Here is an 18,685-nt window from a genome sequence, read left to right on the forward strand (position 1 = left end):
AAACTACAATCTAAAAGTCATGGCAGAGGGGATAAATTTGGGAGTGTGAAATATACAAATGTTAGCCACTATATATAAAAATAGATTCAAAAAAATTAAACAAAAGTTATGTTAAAGAATATGGCAGGTTGTTAAGATGCCAGATTGAATATATCTGTTTATAATATCAGGGTTGGGTGATGGTATTCACACAAATGTTTGCCAAACCTCGTAATAAATCCTCTAAAAATCAAGGTCTGTGCACTCAAATAAATCCACCACATGCCCTCTTCTAAAGATGAAATGAGCTCACCAGCTCTGACACTGTAACACTTCACACTTAACTGTGGCCACATGGAAATGGAAGGCATAGGCTCAGGAATGCCTGATACCAGGTTTTTTTAAAGAGAAACAAGGAATCCAGGTTTTTGTGTGAAATGTCCCAATATTTAAATGTTAGGCTCCACTTAAAAATACAGCTCCACTCAGGAAAGACTGCTTTCGCAGTAAGGAACCAAATCTTTTTTATGTCTCAGAGGCTTGTCTAAATAAATAAGTCCGAATTGGCTGCATTCTTTCTACTCACTCGAGCCTGTGGTCTCGAACTTTCTTTCATTTTCTGAGAATTCAGGACACCCGGTCATTTTCTCATTTTCCTTTATGGAGTGAAAAGCCGACTGGAAGGCAGACATTTGCTCTCTTAAGGAATGAACATTTCGATACAGAACAGGGCTGCCCTATTAAAACGCAGAAACATAGAAGGCGTTATAAATCACACCAAATACAGGCTTTCTGAAGATCAGAGCTGGCTGATAAGCAGTGCAGCAGACAGAGCCTCCCCTCCCTTGAATCACACATTTTCAGTCCGAATATTCAGTGCGCTGCCGAAGCTTCTTTTCTCCTCTCTCCTCCCTCCGTTTTTAACCTGGGCAACAGCCGAACGGGCAGTGTAACGTGGAGCTGCAGGCTGGCCGGTGCTGAGACTGACAGCCCGCAGGGCAGGCCAGGCAGGTCTGCAGTAGGTAGAAAGCACTTTAGAAAGGCACCCAGGCAAGACACAGCCAGTTGTTTGGGGGCCAAACCCATCTTTAAGAGGATTCTTTCCGGGGGAATTAAGGACTCTCTTTTATAACTGACAGCCCACAACCTGAGATGGCCTCAGGGAATCAAATTTGAAAGGGCAAGAGATTCAGCACAAACATGTCTGACAGGCTGGTTTAAGAGGCTCCGTGCTGAGCCGTATGCGTTGTTTATATATGCTGGATACTAATCAAAAAATGGGCAAAAGAACTGAATAGACATTTTCCCAAAGAGGAAATGCAGGTGGCCAACAGGCACATGAAAAGACACTCAGCGTCACTAATCATCAGGGAAAAGCAAATCAAAACCACAAGATATGACCTCACACCTGTCAGAGTGGCTGACATGAAAAGAACACAAATAACAAGTGCTGGTGAAGACGTGGAGAAGAGGGAACCCTCGTCCACTGCTGGTGGGAATGAACACTGGTGCAGCCTCTATGAAACCAGTATGGAGGCTTCTCAAAAAACTAAAAACAGAACTACCCTATGGCCCAGCAATTCCACTCCTGGGTATACATCAGAAAAAAACAAAAGCACTAATTCGAAACGATACATGCACCCCCATGTTCACAGCAGCATAATTTACAATAGCCAAGATACGGAAGCAACCTAAGTGCCCAGCAACAGATGACTGGATAAGGAAGATGTGATATATATATATATATATATACACACACACACACACACACACACACACACACACACACAATGGAATATTACTCAGCCATGAAAGAGAATGAAATAATCCCACTTACAGCAACACGGATGGACTTGGAGGGCATTGTGAAATAAGTCAGACAGAGAAAGACAAATACTGTATGATACTGCTTACAGGTGGAATCTAAAAAATACAAACTAACGAATACAACAAAAAGAAAGCTGATGCACAGATGCAGAGAACAAACTAGTGACCAGTGGAAAGAGGGTGAGGGGCAATGTAAGGATGAGAGTGAGAGATACAAACTATTGGGTATAAGACAGGTTACAAGGATGTATTGCAGAACAACAGGAATAGAGTCAATATTTTCTAAGAACTGTAAATGGAGTATAACCTTTAAAAATTATATAAAAGATATTTTTTAAATCAGTACTAAGAATTTTGTGTCTGCAAGTTAGCAGAGGGTTTACCCCAATAACCAACAAACAACAACCAAGAAACTGGGGAACACACAAAAGCACTGAATCCTAGAGATGGCGCCAGGGGGAAGGGACAGGAAGAACCTGCCTATTTGGAAATTTTACCAAAGTTTTGCTAAAAATAGCCTTTGCAAATCATCTGCATGACACCTTTGTCACATGTAGATCCCAGCGTAACTGACTCCATCCAAGCCAGTCTCCATCATTTCCATCCAGACACACCCTCTCCCAGGTGGCCCGAACAGGACACCCGCCCTCACGTGCACCCTCTCCCCTTTAGCATTCTCCCGCTACATCTTCCTGATGTCAGGGCGTCTTACTTCCTTAGAGCTGAAAGCCAGCCATTCACTAAGTTGACAAAACCAAATAGTTAAAAAGGACTAAGCACAGGAGCTCTCTGGAAACTCTGCTAATAGAGTTTCAGCCAAAGAGTCATCAAATTCGATTGATACTAGCAGGGCCAGAAGTGCCAGATGAATGCAAGCAATATGTAATTTAGTTCTGTTACCCACAAAATAAATTACTGATTAAGTTCTCTATTTGGTTCTCTTCGACCGCCTTATTATTTAGACTAACAGATTTCCACTGATTTGGAGGTTACAGCAATTTAAAAAATTACACCAACAGAACGTTTGAGTATTTCAAGCATGAGCCTCCCATCCTCCTTGCTTGGCCCTGCAATAAACCTTTCTCTGCTCCAAAATAAATAAATACATAAAAATAAAAAAGTATACTAACAGGGAGAAGTAAAAGTAAAAAATTACCTCCCATTAAGATATTATATGGAGAAAAGCCAGTTAAAATCTTGAAGCCATGTTTGATGGTGAATTTGCTCACACATTGATTCTATTCCCAGTTAAATACATCCATAAAGCAAACTCTCTGTTACACAACAGAACATTTAAAATTCAAATATGGTTGATGATGTCAACCTTTATGACATAAACAGCAGATAACATTCAGAAAAAGCTGGTGGTCCACTCTTACCTACAGATAAGAGATACAGAGAAAAGGTTTATCCCCAAGTCATACAATTTACCTTCCAATGTACTTTTTTTGTATTTATATCTGAACATGGGAGGGTTAGGTTTAATGACCTAGGAGTTTAGAGCACTTGAAATGCTGCTTAAAACAAATGAAAGGTTCCCTAGTCAGAAATGTTCTTCCTCTATTCCTCATAGGAAAGAAAACAATATTCATGCACAAAAAATCAACGAAGCATTTAAAAATATACTGCTTTTTTGATGCTTTTGTCTTATGACTCCTATCAGAAAGTCAGCCACAGTCTTTCCTTGTACCAGAAACTATTCCAGGGGATCGGGAAACAGAAGGAAGTGACCGAGCAAAGTTCTGAAAACATACGAATGTAGTTTCAGGGACAAGAGGTGCTGCTGAGAAGGGAAAAAGGAATGGGGTTCTGTAATGAAGGTGCTGCTTTAGCTTGAGTCAGGACCGCACTCTGAGGAAACATCTGAGTGGAAACTAAAACAGTAAGTAAGTGGTGGATAAGGGAGGGTCCTGAGGGAGGGAGGCATTCCGCAAGAACACAGCAGAAAGAGAGCGGAGGCCTGAGATGGAAGTGAGTGCGGTAGAAAGAAGGCCCACGTGCCCAGAAAACGGCAGCGGCTGGGCGCTGAGGCTAAGGGTGGGCAGGGCTCGGGTCAGGGAGGGTGCTGAAGGCTTCAAGATGGGGTTTCAGTTTAATTCAAGGCATAACAGGAAGCCATGGGAAGGTTTTAAGCTGCAGAGTGGATGATATGATTTGTATTTAAATGTCTCTCTGACTGCTCTGTGGGATGGTGGATGGATCAGGCAAGGAGGGAGACAAGGAGTGATGGTGATGAGTTTTTGGATTTGACACCAAAAGCAAAAACAAGGGAGACTACATCAAACTAAAAGGCTTCTGCACGGCGAAGGGAATCATCAACCAAATGAAAAGTCAACCTACCAAGTGTGAGAAAGTTTGCAAGTCATATGCCTGATGAGGGCTTAACATCCAAAATATTAAAAACAAAACAAAACCTCATTCAACTCAACACCTAAAAATCAATCTGATTAAAAAATGGGCAGAGGATCTGAACTGGCATTTTTCCAAAGAAAACAGACAGATGGCCAACAGGTACATGAAAAGGCACTCAGTATCACTAATCATCTGGAAAATGCAAATTAAAATCACAGTGAGATGTCATCTCACACCTGCCAGAAAGGCTAGTATCAAAAAGATAAGAGATAACAAGTGTTGGTGAGGATGTGGAGAAAAGGGAGCCCTGGTGCACTGTGGTGGGAATGTAAACTGGTGCAGTCACTATGGAGAACAGTGTGGAGGTTACTCCCCAGAGTAAGAAGTACTGTACGATCCAGCAATTTCACTTCCAGTATTTAATCAAAGGAAATGAAAATAGTAACTCAAACAGACATATGCACGCCCACATTCAACAAAGCATTATTTACTTACAACAGCCAAGATGTGGAAACAACCTAACTGTTCACCGATGAATGACTGGATAAAGAAACTGTGGTATACACAAAATTTATGGGACACAGCAAAGGCAGTGCTAAGAGGGAAGTTTATAGCGATATAGGCCTTCCTCAAGAAAGAACAATCTCAAATAAACAATGTAACCCACCAGCTGAATGAACTAGAAAAAGAACAAAAATCCCCAAAAGGCAGCAGAAGGAAGGAAATTATAAAGATTAGGGAGGAAATACATAAAATACAGGTTAAAAAGACCATAGAAAAATCAATCAAACCAAAAGCTGGTTTTTTGAAAAAGTAAATAAAATCGACAGACCTCTGGCCAAACTCACAAAGAAGAAAAAAGAGAGAGCACAAATTAGCAAAATAAGAAAGGATAATGGAGAAATTACAACAAATAAAATAGAAATACAGAATATCATATGAGAATATTATGACAAACTATATGGAACCAAACTGGATAACCTAGAGGAGATGGACAACTTTCTGGAAACATACTGTCCACCAAGACTGAATCAAGAAGAAACTGACCACTTGAACAAACTGATCACTAGAAATGAAATCGAATTAGCAATAAAAAACCTCCCTACAAAAAAAGTCCAGGACCGAGACGGCTTCACCGGGGAATTCTACCAAACATACAAAGAAGAACTCGTACCAGTCCTTCTCAAACTCTTCCAGAAGATTGAAAAGGAGGGAATACTCCCAAACTCATTCTATGAAGCCACCATCACCCTGATACCAAAACCTGGCAAAGACACTACCAAAAAAGAGAATTATAGGCCAATATCACTGATGAACATAGACGCCAAAATCCTAGCCAAATATTAGCAAATAGAATCCAACAACACACAAAAAAGATTATACATCATGACCAAGTGGGGTTCATCCCAGGGACACAAGGGTACTTCAACATATGCAAATCAATTAATGTAATACAACATCAATAAGAGAAAGGACAAAAACCACACGATCATCTCAATAGATGCAGAAAAAGCATTTGATAAAATTCAACACCCATTTATGATAAAAACTCTCACCAAAGTGGGTACAGAGGGACCATATCTCAACATAATAAAAGCTATATGTGACAAACCTACAGCTAGCATAGTACTCAATGGTGAAAAACTCAAAAGCTTCCCAGTAAAATCTGGGACAAGTCAAGGATGCCCATTATCACCACTCCTATTCAACATAGTCTTGGAAGCCATAGCCACAGCAATCAGGCAAAAGAGAGAAATAAAAGGGATCCAAATTGGAAAAGAAGAGGTAAAAGTGTCACTATATGCTGACGACATGTTACTATATATAGAAAACCCTAAAAGGTCCACACAAAAACTACTAGAGCTGATTGAAGAATTCAGCAAGGTAGCAGGTTACAAGATTAACGTTCAAAATCAGTGGCATTTCTTTACACTAACGATAAATCAACAGAAGAAGAAAGTAAAGAAACAATCCCCTTTAAAATAGCACCCAAAGTAATAAAATACCTAGGAATAAATCTAACCAAGGAGGTGAAAGAATTATACACAGAAAACTATAAACCATTGATGAAGGAAATTAAAGAAGACTTTAAAAAATGGAAAGATATCCCATGCTCTTGGATTGGAAGAATCAATATTGTTAAAATGGTCACACTGCCCAAGGCAATCTACAGATTTAATGCAATCCCTATCAAATTACCCAGGACATATTTCACAGAACTGGAACAAATCATAATAAACTTTATATGGAACCATCAAAGATCTAGAATTGCCAAAGCATTACTGAAGAGAAAGAAAGAGGCTGGAGGAATAACTCTCCCAGACTTCAGACAATACTACAGAGCTACAGTCATCAAGACAGCCTGGTATTGGTACCAAAACAGACATATAGACCAATGGAACAGAATAGAGAGCCCAGAAATGAGCCCACAAGCTTTTGGTCAACTAATCTTTGACAAAGGAGGCAAGAATATACAATGGAATAAAGACAGTCTCTTCAGCAAACGGTGTTGGGAAAACTGGACAGCAGCATGTAAAACAATGAAGCTAGAACACTCCCTTACACCCATATACAAAAATCAACTCAAGATGGATCAAAGACGTAAACATAAGACAAGATACAATAAACCTCCTAGAGGAAAATATAGGCAAAACATTTTCTGACATACATCTCAAGAATTTTCTCCTAGAAGAAATAAAAGCAAGAATAAACAAATGGGACCTAATGAAACTTACAAGCTTCTGCACACCAAAGGAAACCATAAGTAAAACAAAAAGACAACCTATGGAATGGGAAAAAATTTTTGCAGATGAAACCAACAAAGGCTTCATCTCCAGAATATTAAGCAGCTCATACGACTCAATAAGAAAAAAATAGACAACCCAATCCAAAAATGGGCAGAAGACCTAAACAAGCAATTCTCCAAGGAAGACATACAAATGATCAATATGCACATGAAAAAATGCTCAATATCACTAATTATCAGAGAAATGCAAATCAAAACTACAGTGAGGTATCACCTCACACCAGTCAGAATGGCCATCATTCAAAAATCCATAAATGACAAATGCTGGAGAGGCTGTGGAGAAAAGGGAACCCTCCTTCACTGCTGGTGGGAATGCAGTTTGGTGCAGCCACTGTGGAAAACAGTATGGAGATTCCTCAAAAGACTAGGCATAGACTTACCATATGACCCAGGAATCCCACTCCTGGGCATATATCCAGAAGGAACCCTACTTCAGGATGACACCTGCACCCCAATGTTCATAGCAGCATTATTTACCATAGCCAAGACATGGAAACAGCCTAAATGTCCATCAACAGGTGACTGGATAAAGAAGATGTGGTATATTTATACAATGGAATACTACTCAGCCATAAAAACCGACAACATAACGCTATTTGCAGCAACATGGATGTTTCTGGAGAATGTCATTTTAAGTGAAGTAAGCCAGAAAAAGAAAAATACCACATGAGATTGCTCATATGTGGAATCTAAACAACAAACAAACAAACAAAGCATAAATACAAAACAGAAATAGACTCAGACATAGAATATAAACTTGTGGTTGCCAAGGGGGCAGGGGGTGGGAAGAGATAGACTGGGATTTCAAAATTGTAGAATAGATAAACAAGATTATACTGTATAGTACAGGGAAATATATACAAGATCTTATGGCAGCTCACAGAGAAAAAAATGTGACAATGAATATATATATATGTTCACGTATAATTGAAAAATTGTGCTCTACACTAGAATTTGACACAACATTGTAAAATGATTATAAATCAATAAAAAATGTTTAAAAAAACTATATTAAAAAAAAAAGAAACTGTGGTATATACACACAAGGGAGTATTACTCGGCCATAAGACGAATGAAACCTTGCCATTTGCGACAACACGTATGGATCTCAAGGACATTATGCTCAGCCAGACACAGACAAATACCTTACGATCTCACTTATATGTAGGATCGAAGACAAACACAAAGAAAAGAAAATGAAAAAATCAAACTGAGCTCATACATACAGAAGAGAGACTAGGGGTTGGTTGGTGGGGGGTTGTGTAAAATGGTGAAGGGGGTCAAGAGATCACTTTCAGCTATAAAATGAATCAGTCATGCGTGTAACGTACAGCACGGTGATTGTAATAATACTATATTGTACATCTGAAAGTTGCTGAAAGAGAAGATCTTGACAGTTCTCATCACAAGGAAAAATATTTTGTAAATCTGTGTGGTGATGGATGTTAACTAGACTAATTGTGGTGATCGTTTTGCAATATATACTCCTCATCTTTCCTCCACTACTGTTGTGTTCATTCTTGAACATCTCAATGCTAGATACTAAAACTGAATATTCCAGCAACTCTTTTAAAAAGTACAGTCATATGATACTTGTGGGGATGTGTTTATGTATATATGTGGGTGCATATCCTTAAGAAAAAAAATAAGAAAAACCAACAGCAGATATGGAATGTCACCAAACAGAAAGTGACTTAGTCCAGAGAAAGCTGAAACTGATAGGGGCTCCTTAAGGTGGTTTGACAACAAGGAACAAGGTGACTTGCTCCAGACCCCCAGAACGGCCCAGGTATCTAAAGCATCAGGTATTTCTGAAACAAGGGCAGGATTTAAAACAGAGACACTGTTGAAGCTGTATCATCGACACTGGAAGCCACAGATCTCTCCACTGAGAGGAAAGGGCCTTTTTGTTTTGGGGGGAACAGGGATTTAGGATTCCATAAACAGCTAAGGATAGAAGGTCTTCTACTGAAAAGTTTGTCCCAGTCCTCTCAATGCCCTGTCAGACTTCCAGCTCTTTTCCACATTGGCCTTCCAGAGTTCTGGGGCTCATGTTTACACCCCCAGGAACTCCCTCAAAAAAAAAAAAAAAACAGATCTGCTAAAGAGAGAAGACCTACAGGATGCTGACATCTGGGCCTTCTTCCACTGGAAAGTGGTCCTGTCATCCTACATAGAAATCCACCGGCCCACAAACCCAGACCACGCACACCCATCTCCCAGTTTTTAGTGTCACATATTTAAATATGAACGTACAGTCAAGGATCACTAGGCATCTGAGAAAGAACTGAGCATGAATCAGAGGCTAAAATAACTAGGTAGCAAAATGAGACCCCGTGATACAAGGAAGAAAACTTTAAGAAAACTGTAACGTCCTCAACAATCCACAATGAAACACAGTCCATTGTGAAATTATTTAACACCAGGAATAGAGCTTCCAGAATGAAAAAGCAGGCCATGTGTGTCCAATGAATGAAGGAGTGAATGAACAGGATTATTCAACTCTGTACACTAAATATAATAGAGCAATGCCTTCAAAAGTTCGATGGAAAACACATCCAGCCTAGATTTCTACACTAAGACAAACCAGAATTCAAGTGTGCTGGTAGAATTAGCTTTGTCAGGTTTGCAGAGGCTCCAGAAAAATGAGGTAGTAAACCAAGAAAAGATATGAGGTCATAGAAACAGGAAATCCAAATGGGAGAGAAAAAGGGAATTACCAAGGATGGTGAAAGGAAGTCAGACAGTGACAGCTGTCCAGCAAATCTAGATGACAGCCGACAGGAGGAAGACAGGCACCAAGAAACAAGAAAAGAATCGATCAACTCTTAAGGGTTACAATTCCATGAGAATCTGGGGATTCTCAAGATTACATGATAAAAGACGAAATTTAAAAAAAAAAAGGTACTTATTAACTACAGGAAAAACAAAAGCCGTGCATGAAAAGAAATATGACCGTAACACACTACACAGCAACTTGTGAAAAACATCTATACAGTTAAATGATGCAAACTAAACCCTAATTTAAACAAAAATTATAATTGGCTATATTGGAAGGACGGGGAAGGGGAAAGCGTCAGGATAGCTATGGCTGAGATGTGAGAGAGCAAAATCCTCGTTTTTCACAGAAATAATAACAACAGCGAATTGAAATACACCATGTTCCAGGCACAGTTGTAGTAAGTCTTGCGTATTTACTAATTTATTCATCCTCATAAACCCTTGCTATACTATTATCCCCACTTCATGCATGAGGAAACTGAGACAGAGAATTCAAGTAACTTGCCAAAAGTCACATTAACTAATACTAAACTCAAGAATCAACCCCCAGCACATGCCATGCTCCTATCTACTCCAACACAGTTCTCATTAAGTCTAGAAAATTGAGCACACCGAAGACTTAGTTCATGTTGGTTGTATCTATCAAGAGGATTTTACTAGCTTTTTCAGAACTGTATACATTTCCAGTGCAAGCACAAAAGATGCAGTTCAACAAAAATTTCTTAAAGGTTAGTTGTGACGTCAAATACAAAATACGTCAAATACAAAATCTTATCAATCAGATTTTTTCACTGGTAAGAAATACCAGTCTTTCCTTGAAGTGGCAGGTTCACTGCTCACTTTTGAGAAAACACCAGCCACGTTCCTGAGTCCGCCTGAACGTGTCCATCAGTCACCCTTTCAAATAAATATGATGTTCCATGAAAAAGGTAGCTAATTCAACTCACAGCTCAAGCACACCCACGATTTTTTCTGGAAACATCCAGCATACTTCTGTATGTACTTGGGACGTGCCTGATGCCTGCTTCCCACTTCATCACACATAGGACTCCAGGGTTGGAAATTAATCAAATGTACAATTTGTATTGCTTCATCAGGGATGTTATGCGAAACTGGCCTTATTATTATTTCCTGTGAGTGATGGACAGGAATGAAGCTAAAATGACAGTCTGGTGTCTTCAGTTTCACCCACCATTGCTTTTACACCATGAATGCAAACATCAACTCAGTGAAAACGGCACATTATATCTTAGCGCTGTTTCAAAAAATAGTTTTGACCTTGTGGTCCTCTTGGATGGGACTCAGGGATTCCCAGGGATCTGCAGATAATCTGAGAAGCCCTGCATTGCACTCTACAGCTTCATGCAACACAGTGTGTAAAACCTAAACATAAAGAAGTGGCAATAAAAATAACTTTTAAAACAAGGCGAATCAATACTAAGAATCAAAGGAGGGCAAGCCAGAGACCATCTTTCATAGTAAGCCTAGTACTATTTGACTTTTTAGAAGCATGTATTATACTATTTGGATAAAAATCTGCAAAAATATCTAAATACTTCCTCATCAACAGACAAATAATTTGCTCCTTTCCACTAGGTTATCCCAAAGACATTTGGGGGGAGGCATCTTGCCCCTCCAAGCCAACACACAGAAGTCACAAAAAAATTAAGACACAGACAAGGTATGAAAAGAAAAAAGTTGGAAAACACTGTCTCACCTCATTATAGATGTGAACTAGAAAAAAATTTGCAAAATAAAACAGAAAAACACCTCCACAAAGCCATTTCTATCCAAGACCTCAGAACTCTTAACAGATCCACACTCAACATTAGCATTTATGCTAACTGCACAATCTCTGCGAGACACAGGAGAAAATATTCTCTCTCCAGATCCAAAACAGACGAGGTGCCCTGGACAGTAGCCACGCTGTATAAGAGCTTTCTAACAGAGCAAAATATTCTCCTAGAAGAATTCACGGTGGAACTTAAAAGAAGATCATACCTGAAAAGGGGAGTTCTTGGTCAAAGACGCATTCTTTAAATTCCGCTGCTGAGCAATGAAACGAATTAGATGGTTTGTTTCAGGAGAGCCCCGCACGCCAACTGTAGAGCGTCGTCTGGATTTTTTAAGGTAGGATGATGACTCTCCTGGAATGAGAACTTTCTTTTAAATTGGAACAAAACAAGGCCATCATCAGTACCTGTGCCCTAAATACCCGTGATATATCAGCCTGAGAACATGACAAACACATGGTACAGAAACCTAAATTGTAAACCAGAGGCAGAACTGTTCGCACACGATCGGTTGAGGAGGTACCTGTTTTGTCTACTGCTTATTCCATGCTCCTGGAGTAGTGTCTGGCACATAGACGGTGTTTATCAAAAAGTTGTGGAAGTGAATGAACACATTTGAATTACTAAGTCCCGTTTCTGTTTGCACAGGGTTGGGTAATGGCTTGCTTTGGACTAAGACTTTCTCTTTCTGCATCAGTCATATCCCCAATGACGATCTACCCTTGGGCACATACTCTCATGTCCTCAATTGTTCAAGTTTCTCTCAGATACCCATCTCCCTTCAGCACACTACCCTGAATTCCAGGCACATGCCTGAACACACAAGCTAAATTTAGCTTTATGAAGGTTCAAGAGGGACGTTCTTGAGGAGAGAACACAAAACGGCACGCGTCTTGTTTCCATCTGCATCATGTATCTAGTCCAATGCCCTGTGACTTTCGAGTCCCCCCTTACCCTCCATTTCTAAATGCTCTTCTCTCATTCCATTCCCTTCATGTCTTTCTTCTCCAGCTAAGTCAGCCTTCACAGGTGATTTTCATTTCTACTCCTTAAAGGAAACTAACTAGCCCAAGTCAATTTTCTCTGTGATTTTGAAAGAGGCACACCCTAGTCTTTCAATGTCACATTTTCTTAATTGCTCTATAACTTTCTTATTTTTGCCAGAGGACCAGAAAATGTACCACCACTGACAGCATACACACCCCTGTATCCCATGTGTCAGGTGAAAAAGTGATTCACACACATATTCTCCAGTTTTGGCACAGAGCACAACTGTGACTTAGGGAATTATGCTGGGTGCCCTGGGGCTCTGGTCTCCCTGATCCAGCAAGTCTGAGAGTACGAAGTACTACAGTACTAAGAGAGGCAGGGTAGGTGAACAAAACATTTTAGTTTAAAAACTTTTTTAAGCATGGCAATAGAATGACAACTTCTCTTACCTGAAGAGTTCTTTACAAAGCTTTCAGGTGTAATCCCCAGCTGCTCCACAGTTACTGTGGAAAAGTTCAAGGGTGATTTAAAAGTATCTGATGTGCAACGAAGAGGGGTCACTTCAGCTGCATGCTTGTGAGGGGTTACACACTCCCCATTGCCCAGAATGAAAGAGGTATTTTCTGAAACAGACAGCATATTGTAAGAGCTAAACATCATTATCAAGATAAATATCTAAATCTTAAATTTCAGAGAGAAAACAGATCCCTACTTACCAGCATTATTAACAGCAGACTCTTCGGTTTCCAGGGGCTCGCTGTCTTTTGAACTAGTATCCATCTAAAAAAGACAGAGAAAAAAAGAAAAATAACCCCACCTCTCCAAGATTAATGTGATTTGACCAAGATCCCTTTTTTTTTTTTAAAGTTTATTTATTTATTTTTTAATGGAAGTACTGGGGATTGAACCCCAGGACCTTGCGCATGCTAAGCACGCTCTCTACCACTGAGCTATACCCTCCCCTTAAGATGTACTTTAAGTCTAGGATATACAAAAGATTCTCTTTCAAGACTAAATTTGAAATCTATGCTGGCACGAAAACAGATGTCAAGAGTGTGCTTTTGGAGCTCAAATTTAAGAGAAATGGAGGAAACTGCTGTTCGGGATGAAACAAAGCAGCAGATCCCGTACTATAAGCCAAGGCCTTTCCACCTTGGCGAACATCTGAATCACCTGGGCACCGTGTTAATGATGCGGCTTTAAGGGCCCCCCAAAATTCCAAACCAGGAGGTCTGCCTGGGCCCCACAGATCTGCATTTTAAAAAGCACGCGGGTGATGCAACACAACGAACCAGCTCTGCGGTCCTGCTGGATCTGAAACCCCAAGCAGGCCGCTCCCCCCACCTCTCGCTCCCACAGCTGGGCTCTCCTCCCGCTCGGGTGAACGCTCCGCCGGGGAGCGGCGTGGCCTTCGTGCCTTCTCAGACCTCGGCTCTTTGATCCCGAAGGGTTCGCTCGAGAAAGCGACTGTTGGCTGCCAAGCAGGCCGCCGGGGGCTGCCCGGTCCCCGGCCGACGACACCCCGACCCCGAGCCCGGCGCTGCCGACACCCCCCAGCTCCTCAGCCGCTGCCCGCCGCCGGATTCAAATCGCTAGCCCCGCCTCCTCGGCGTCCCGTCGTTATTCGGCGAATCAATACGCCGTCGCCGCCGCACGTGGGCGCGCTCACCCGGAACCCTCCTGGCCTGTACCTCGCCGTCCCAGGAACAGGAGTGGCTTCGTGGGCTCCGAGAGAACTACCGCTGGCTGCAGGTGACACATTGACCAGAGAGACCAGCTGCTGTCGTGTGTCCGCGCGGACTATTTTGTGTGCGACTCTCGCGGAGGAACCTTTCGGTTGGATTTAGCTCCGCCTCCCGCCTTGATTTAGCTCCGCCTCCCGCCTTTCGATTGGATGCTGTAAACTTCGAAAAGAATCATTGGGCCAATCGTGACAGAACGACTGGATAGCTCTTGCCCAATCAGACAGTCCCGACGGCAGCCGTTTCCTCTGTGGGCTGAGCCGGGTGGGAGGGGTTAAAGTTGGGAGGCGCTGACTGGTTTGGATCACTTCCCAGTGCTCCACCTCCCTCCCTCAAACCCCTCCTTCGTATGCAGATAAGCGCTACCTGGTGTTGGCTTTGCGCCTGCTCAGTAACGCTTTGAGCCGCCGTTCGGCTCCAGGTTCAGCTCTGATTGGCTGATAACCCTTCCCGTCGGCTAGACTGCAGCCGCTCCTCCCTCCTTCCACCTGGGATGGATTAGGAAGAGCCCACCCAGCGCAGGCGATGATTGGCTGAGTTCTGGCCAGCACTGCCGGATGATTGGCGGATCTTAGAGTCAGTCTGGGGGAGGTGGGGGAAGGGCCCCAGGCTGACTGAGGAGCCCAGGGGCGGGGTGGGAAGGAGGACCGGCCAACCCCGGGGTGTGGGACGGAGAGTGCGTGCCTGTGGGTGTGTGTCTGCAAGGGAAGGAAGGTGGCGAAGGGAGGAGAGTCCGGGTGGGTGGAGGGAGGGGAAGGGCGGGAGAAGAAAAAGGTGGGAGGAGAGCCAGGTGGGAGGGTGGCGTCTCACTCAGGACCCAGTGAGGGCAGCGCGATGAGGCGGGTGACCCTGTTCCTTAACGGCAGCCCCAAGAATGGAAAGGTAAGGGGGTCGGGAGGAGGCGAGGCGGGCCGGGCTGCGGGGGCCGGGGCAGCGGCGTGCGGAGCGGGCTCGCGGGGCAGAGGGCTGAAGTTGGGCAGAGGGGCTGGGAGCCGGGAGGTGGGCGTGCGCCGGCGTGGGGAGAGGGCATCCGGGAGGCGGCGGACGCCGGGTCCCCGCGGCCTCCTCCCGAGCCTGCCCTTGGACTCCCCGGCTGTCCTCGGGACCGGCGCAGGTCGGCTTGTGCTTAATCGTCCCCAAGCCCAGGTGTGGGTCCTGGAGAACCGAGGACTGGGAGGGCGTGGGGAGGGCCGCTGTCACCTGTGCGCTGGATGCTCCTCTTCCCGCCTCCCCCAGGACCCCGCTGCCCCCCACCCTTGGCTGTAGAAGCTGCTGGTTTCCACCTTCCTGCTGAGTAATGGTCTGCTCCGGAAAGTGGTGGTAACAGCTAAGGCACGTAAGGTCGATCAGGTGAACAGAACTAAACTTTCAGTGGATAAATAAAATACTCTGCTATCCTAGGTCGATTAAAAGGATTGAAAATTAGTGACATTTTCTTCGTGGTTCCCCCCCCACCCCCTTTTAGAAGCCCCAAGTCCCGCTGCCGCCAAACTTCTGTACTCGCTTTATTATTTCGCCTTATTTTAGTTGCTTGGAGGACTGGGGACAATAGACTCAAGTGGACTGATTTACTATGACTCTACTCTGTTAGGCTTCTCTGGAGGGTGTGGTGCTAAATATTTTTCCAACTCTGAAGCAAGCCAAAATGAGTCCTGTTCCTTCTCAGCCGCTCGCCCCACCCAGGAAAGTTGTTCGGCTTCTCTGGAAAATTTGTTCATGGCAGACATTTATAGTGTGGCTAAAAGACACCTAGGAATAACTAAGCCTTAGAGTCTGAGGTGGAGGTAGATTGGCCTTTACTGTCTTGTTGGCCAGAATATTTTGTTTCCTGCATATTTTGGAAACACTGTAATATTTTAAATAGTGTAATTGTGCCACGGTATTAAAAAAAAAAAAGGCTTTCCAACTACCCAGAAATTTTGAGTAAACGTGCTCTAAAAATTTAAACCACACCGTAGTTTGTTGACTAGAATTTTGCAGTCTTCTGGTCTTTGAGATTTAATCCTCATATAAAAACAGCTGGCATAAATTCAGATTCTCGAGTTTTCATAAATGCCACTTCAAAATAGGCTTCATGAGAGTCACATTTCTGGCCATTTACTAACTTCTTCCAAACTTGTTTTTGTCTGTTAATAACTACTACTGGTAATCCAAAACGTATAGTGTTACTTGAAGAAAGATTTAGTATATCCAAAGTTAAAACTGTAATATATTCTCGAAAACGGACCTCTGGTTGAACCCTGTATTCAACATCTCTGCTGTGTTATTCCATGAAAGACAAGCTGTTTGGACCCAGGTGTAAATATTTAACTACTCTAAATCTCTTCTGAAACTACTGAATTTTGTTCTTGTCAAAAATTGGCAGGGTCAGTCTTTTTTAATAAGTTTTTTTTTAAGCTGTCTAGTTTTGATTGGGTTATGTTTTTGGATTTAAAATTATTTCCTTGAAAAATATTTTGTTAGAGAATCTCAGAAGATTGGGGAAAAAACTCAAGTAACTAAAGATGTTTATGTTACACAGATCATAAAAACCCAAACTGGAGAATATTGGTATGATTCAGTATTAAAAATAAGTCATGCCATAATCCTTACTCTTAACTGAAAAACATGTTCTCTGCCAAAATTGTCAGTGTTTCCTCTCCTCTCCCTTCAGCTAATTAAAAAAATAACATTATAGTGACAAAAGAGAGCAGAATAATACATAACAGCCTGCATTTTTATATAAATAGTGACTGTTTAAGCCAGGATTGGCATGATCTTGACATGATTTTCATGAAGCTGAAACAAAGCACTACTTAGAGATTGAGTTTGGTTTCCCATCCACCAGTTGGAATATGTGTCATTTCATTGTCTCTTTACGTAGATTCAGTTTTTGTTTCCTGGCTGTCAGAGTAATGCCTGTTTTTTTCAAGTAAGTTTCCTTCATTTAAAGCCTGTTCAGTGGTTGCCAGACTGGGCCCTGATGCCTGGGGTGGCACAGAGTCACCGAAGGAGACATCACATGCTCACCACGACTTTTCCATACACTGAATGAACATAAATGTGACCTAGTGAGTGTTTTGATGTGGAAGAGAGGACCGTGCATTCTCTAAAACAGCGTTTTCCGGAGTGAGATGGTACACCCAGAGGGTGTGCAAGAAGATTCAGTAGAGTTTAAGAAGAAATATTATACCTCTTATGTATCTATTTTACTTAAAGATATAAAACAGTATCGAGGCTTGATTGTTCCAATCTGGAAAGACACAGGTGCGTTCAGTCACTGCCTAGGTGAGCTGGCCTCAAGTCTTCGGAGAGAAAGGAGTGCGTTCACCTGTGAAAAAGTTGATAGCGACTTCTTCACTGGTTGGTTCCCTTCGGCATATTGTACTGAAGCTTACAAGTGCCAGGTTAAGACTTGTATGTATCCTGTTTTAAGTAAATTAACCCTCATCAAAATGCGGAGTGGCATTACAAGATTCCTGCAAAAAAGATGCAGATTGAAGACAATGTTAATTTTGCAGGCACAAGAAAGCCACCAGGAAATAGCAGAGATGCTACTTCTAATTAATATAAACTATCAGATTTTTAAAAACACAGTGGATCTCTGGATCTGAGAAAAGGGCAGAAAATGCCCTCTTTTTAAAGAAGACTACTTGAAGTCCTGCTTAAGAACTGCTATTAACGATTTACTGTTAGGAGCAGTTAAGTGTAGATTCTTCTTTGAAATATTAGCTCATGATAGGATGTCATCCCAATTAGCGAACACTTACAAATATTTTCCAGCACACAAAGACAGTCAGATTTTTTTCCTTCTTTTTTTAAATGTTTAAAGTATTTTCCAAAATTTCACTAAATTTGATGATAAACATTTTAAGGGATTTTGGCTGGTTGATTTATAGTCTTAAGTCAATGAAAGTCCTCATATCATTTGGGAAACATTCTTCCTGACAGCAGTATATAGTTTATAAATAAGTAAATAAGCATACAAATGTTTGAGCACACACCCAAAAATGTGTCACACTTAGGTTACATTGTAAAAAAACATCTGAAGGCCATATCTAAAAATTGGGATCTTTAAATGTCAATTTTTAAGAATTGCTCTAAAAGAGTCAGTTAGGTTTGACCTTTTCATCCTTTCTCTATATGCCTCAGAATTCCTGATCTCTTTTTAATATTCTCTGTTAATGGTTGGCATTCAGGAATTTGAAATGAGAACTCAGACCTCTGAATGCAGTGAGTGGCTTCTGAGTAACCTGATGGCAATTCAAAGTTTCTGTGCATCTTGGACATAAGTTGCTTTTTTTTTTTTTTTAACTTCAGACTATTCAGCAATGAGCTGTACAAGTCTTAGGCCTTATTCATCCAGGCAACACTTAGTGAGTACCATCTTTGTATGAAGAACACTGCAGACATAGTGGGATATGAAATCTATCTTA

The 18,685-nt window shown here is 41.8% G+C and overlaps 2 protein-coding genes across 2 annotated transcripts in view; one reads left to right on the forward strand and one right to left on the reverse strand.

The window, feature by feature from the left end:
* Window positions 1-14,108, reverse strand: part of CDCA2 (cell division cycle associated 2) — a 47,761-nt gene extending 33,653 nt beyond the window's left edge. Inside the window, 5 exon segments of the mRNA XM_032471060.1 lie at window positions 566-716; window positions 11,747-11,892; window positions 12,978-13,151; window positions 13,245-13,308; window positions 13,873-14,108. Of these exon segments, the coding sequence (XP_032326951.1) occupies window positions 566-716; window positions 11,747-11,892; window positions 12,978-13,151; window positions 13,245-13,308 (535 nt within the window). The 5' untranslated portion in view covers window positions 13,873-14,108.
* An 885-nt stretch (window positions 14,109-14,993) lies between these two features.
* Window positions 14,994-18,685, forward strand: part of KCTD9 (potassium channel tetramerization domain containing 9) — a 29,730-nt gene continuing 26,038 nt past the window's right edge. The window contains exon 1 of the mRNA XM_032471066.1: window positions 14,994-15,152. Coding sequence (XP_032326957.1) covers window positions 15,105-15,152 — 48 coding nt within the window. The 5' untranslated portion in view covers window positions 14,994-15,104. The remainder of the gene's footprint in view (window positions 15,153-18,685) is intronic.

This window comes from Camelus ferus, chromosome 31 (assembly GCF_009834535.1).
Source record: "Camelus ferus isolate YT-003-E chromosome 31, BCGSAC_Cfer_1.0, whole genome shotgun sequence".
NCBI classification, from domain to species: Eukaryota; Metazoa; Chordata; class Mammalia; order Artiodactyla; family Camelidae; genus Camelus; species Camelus ferus.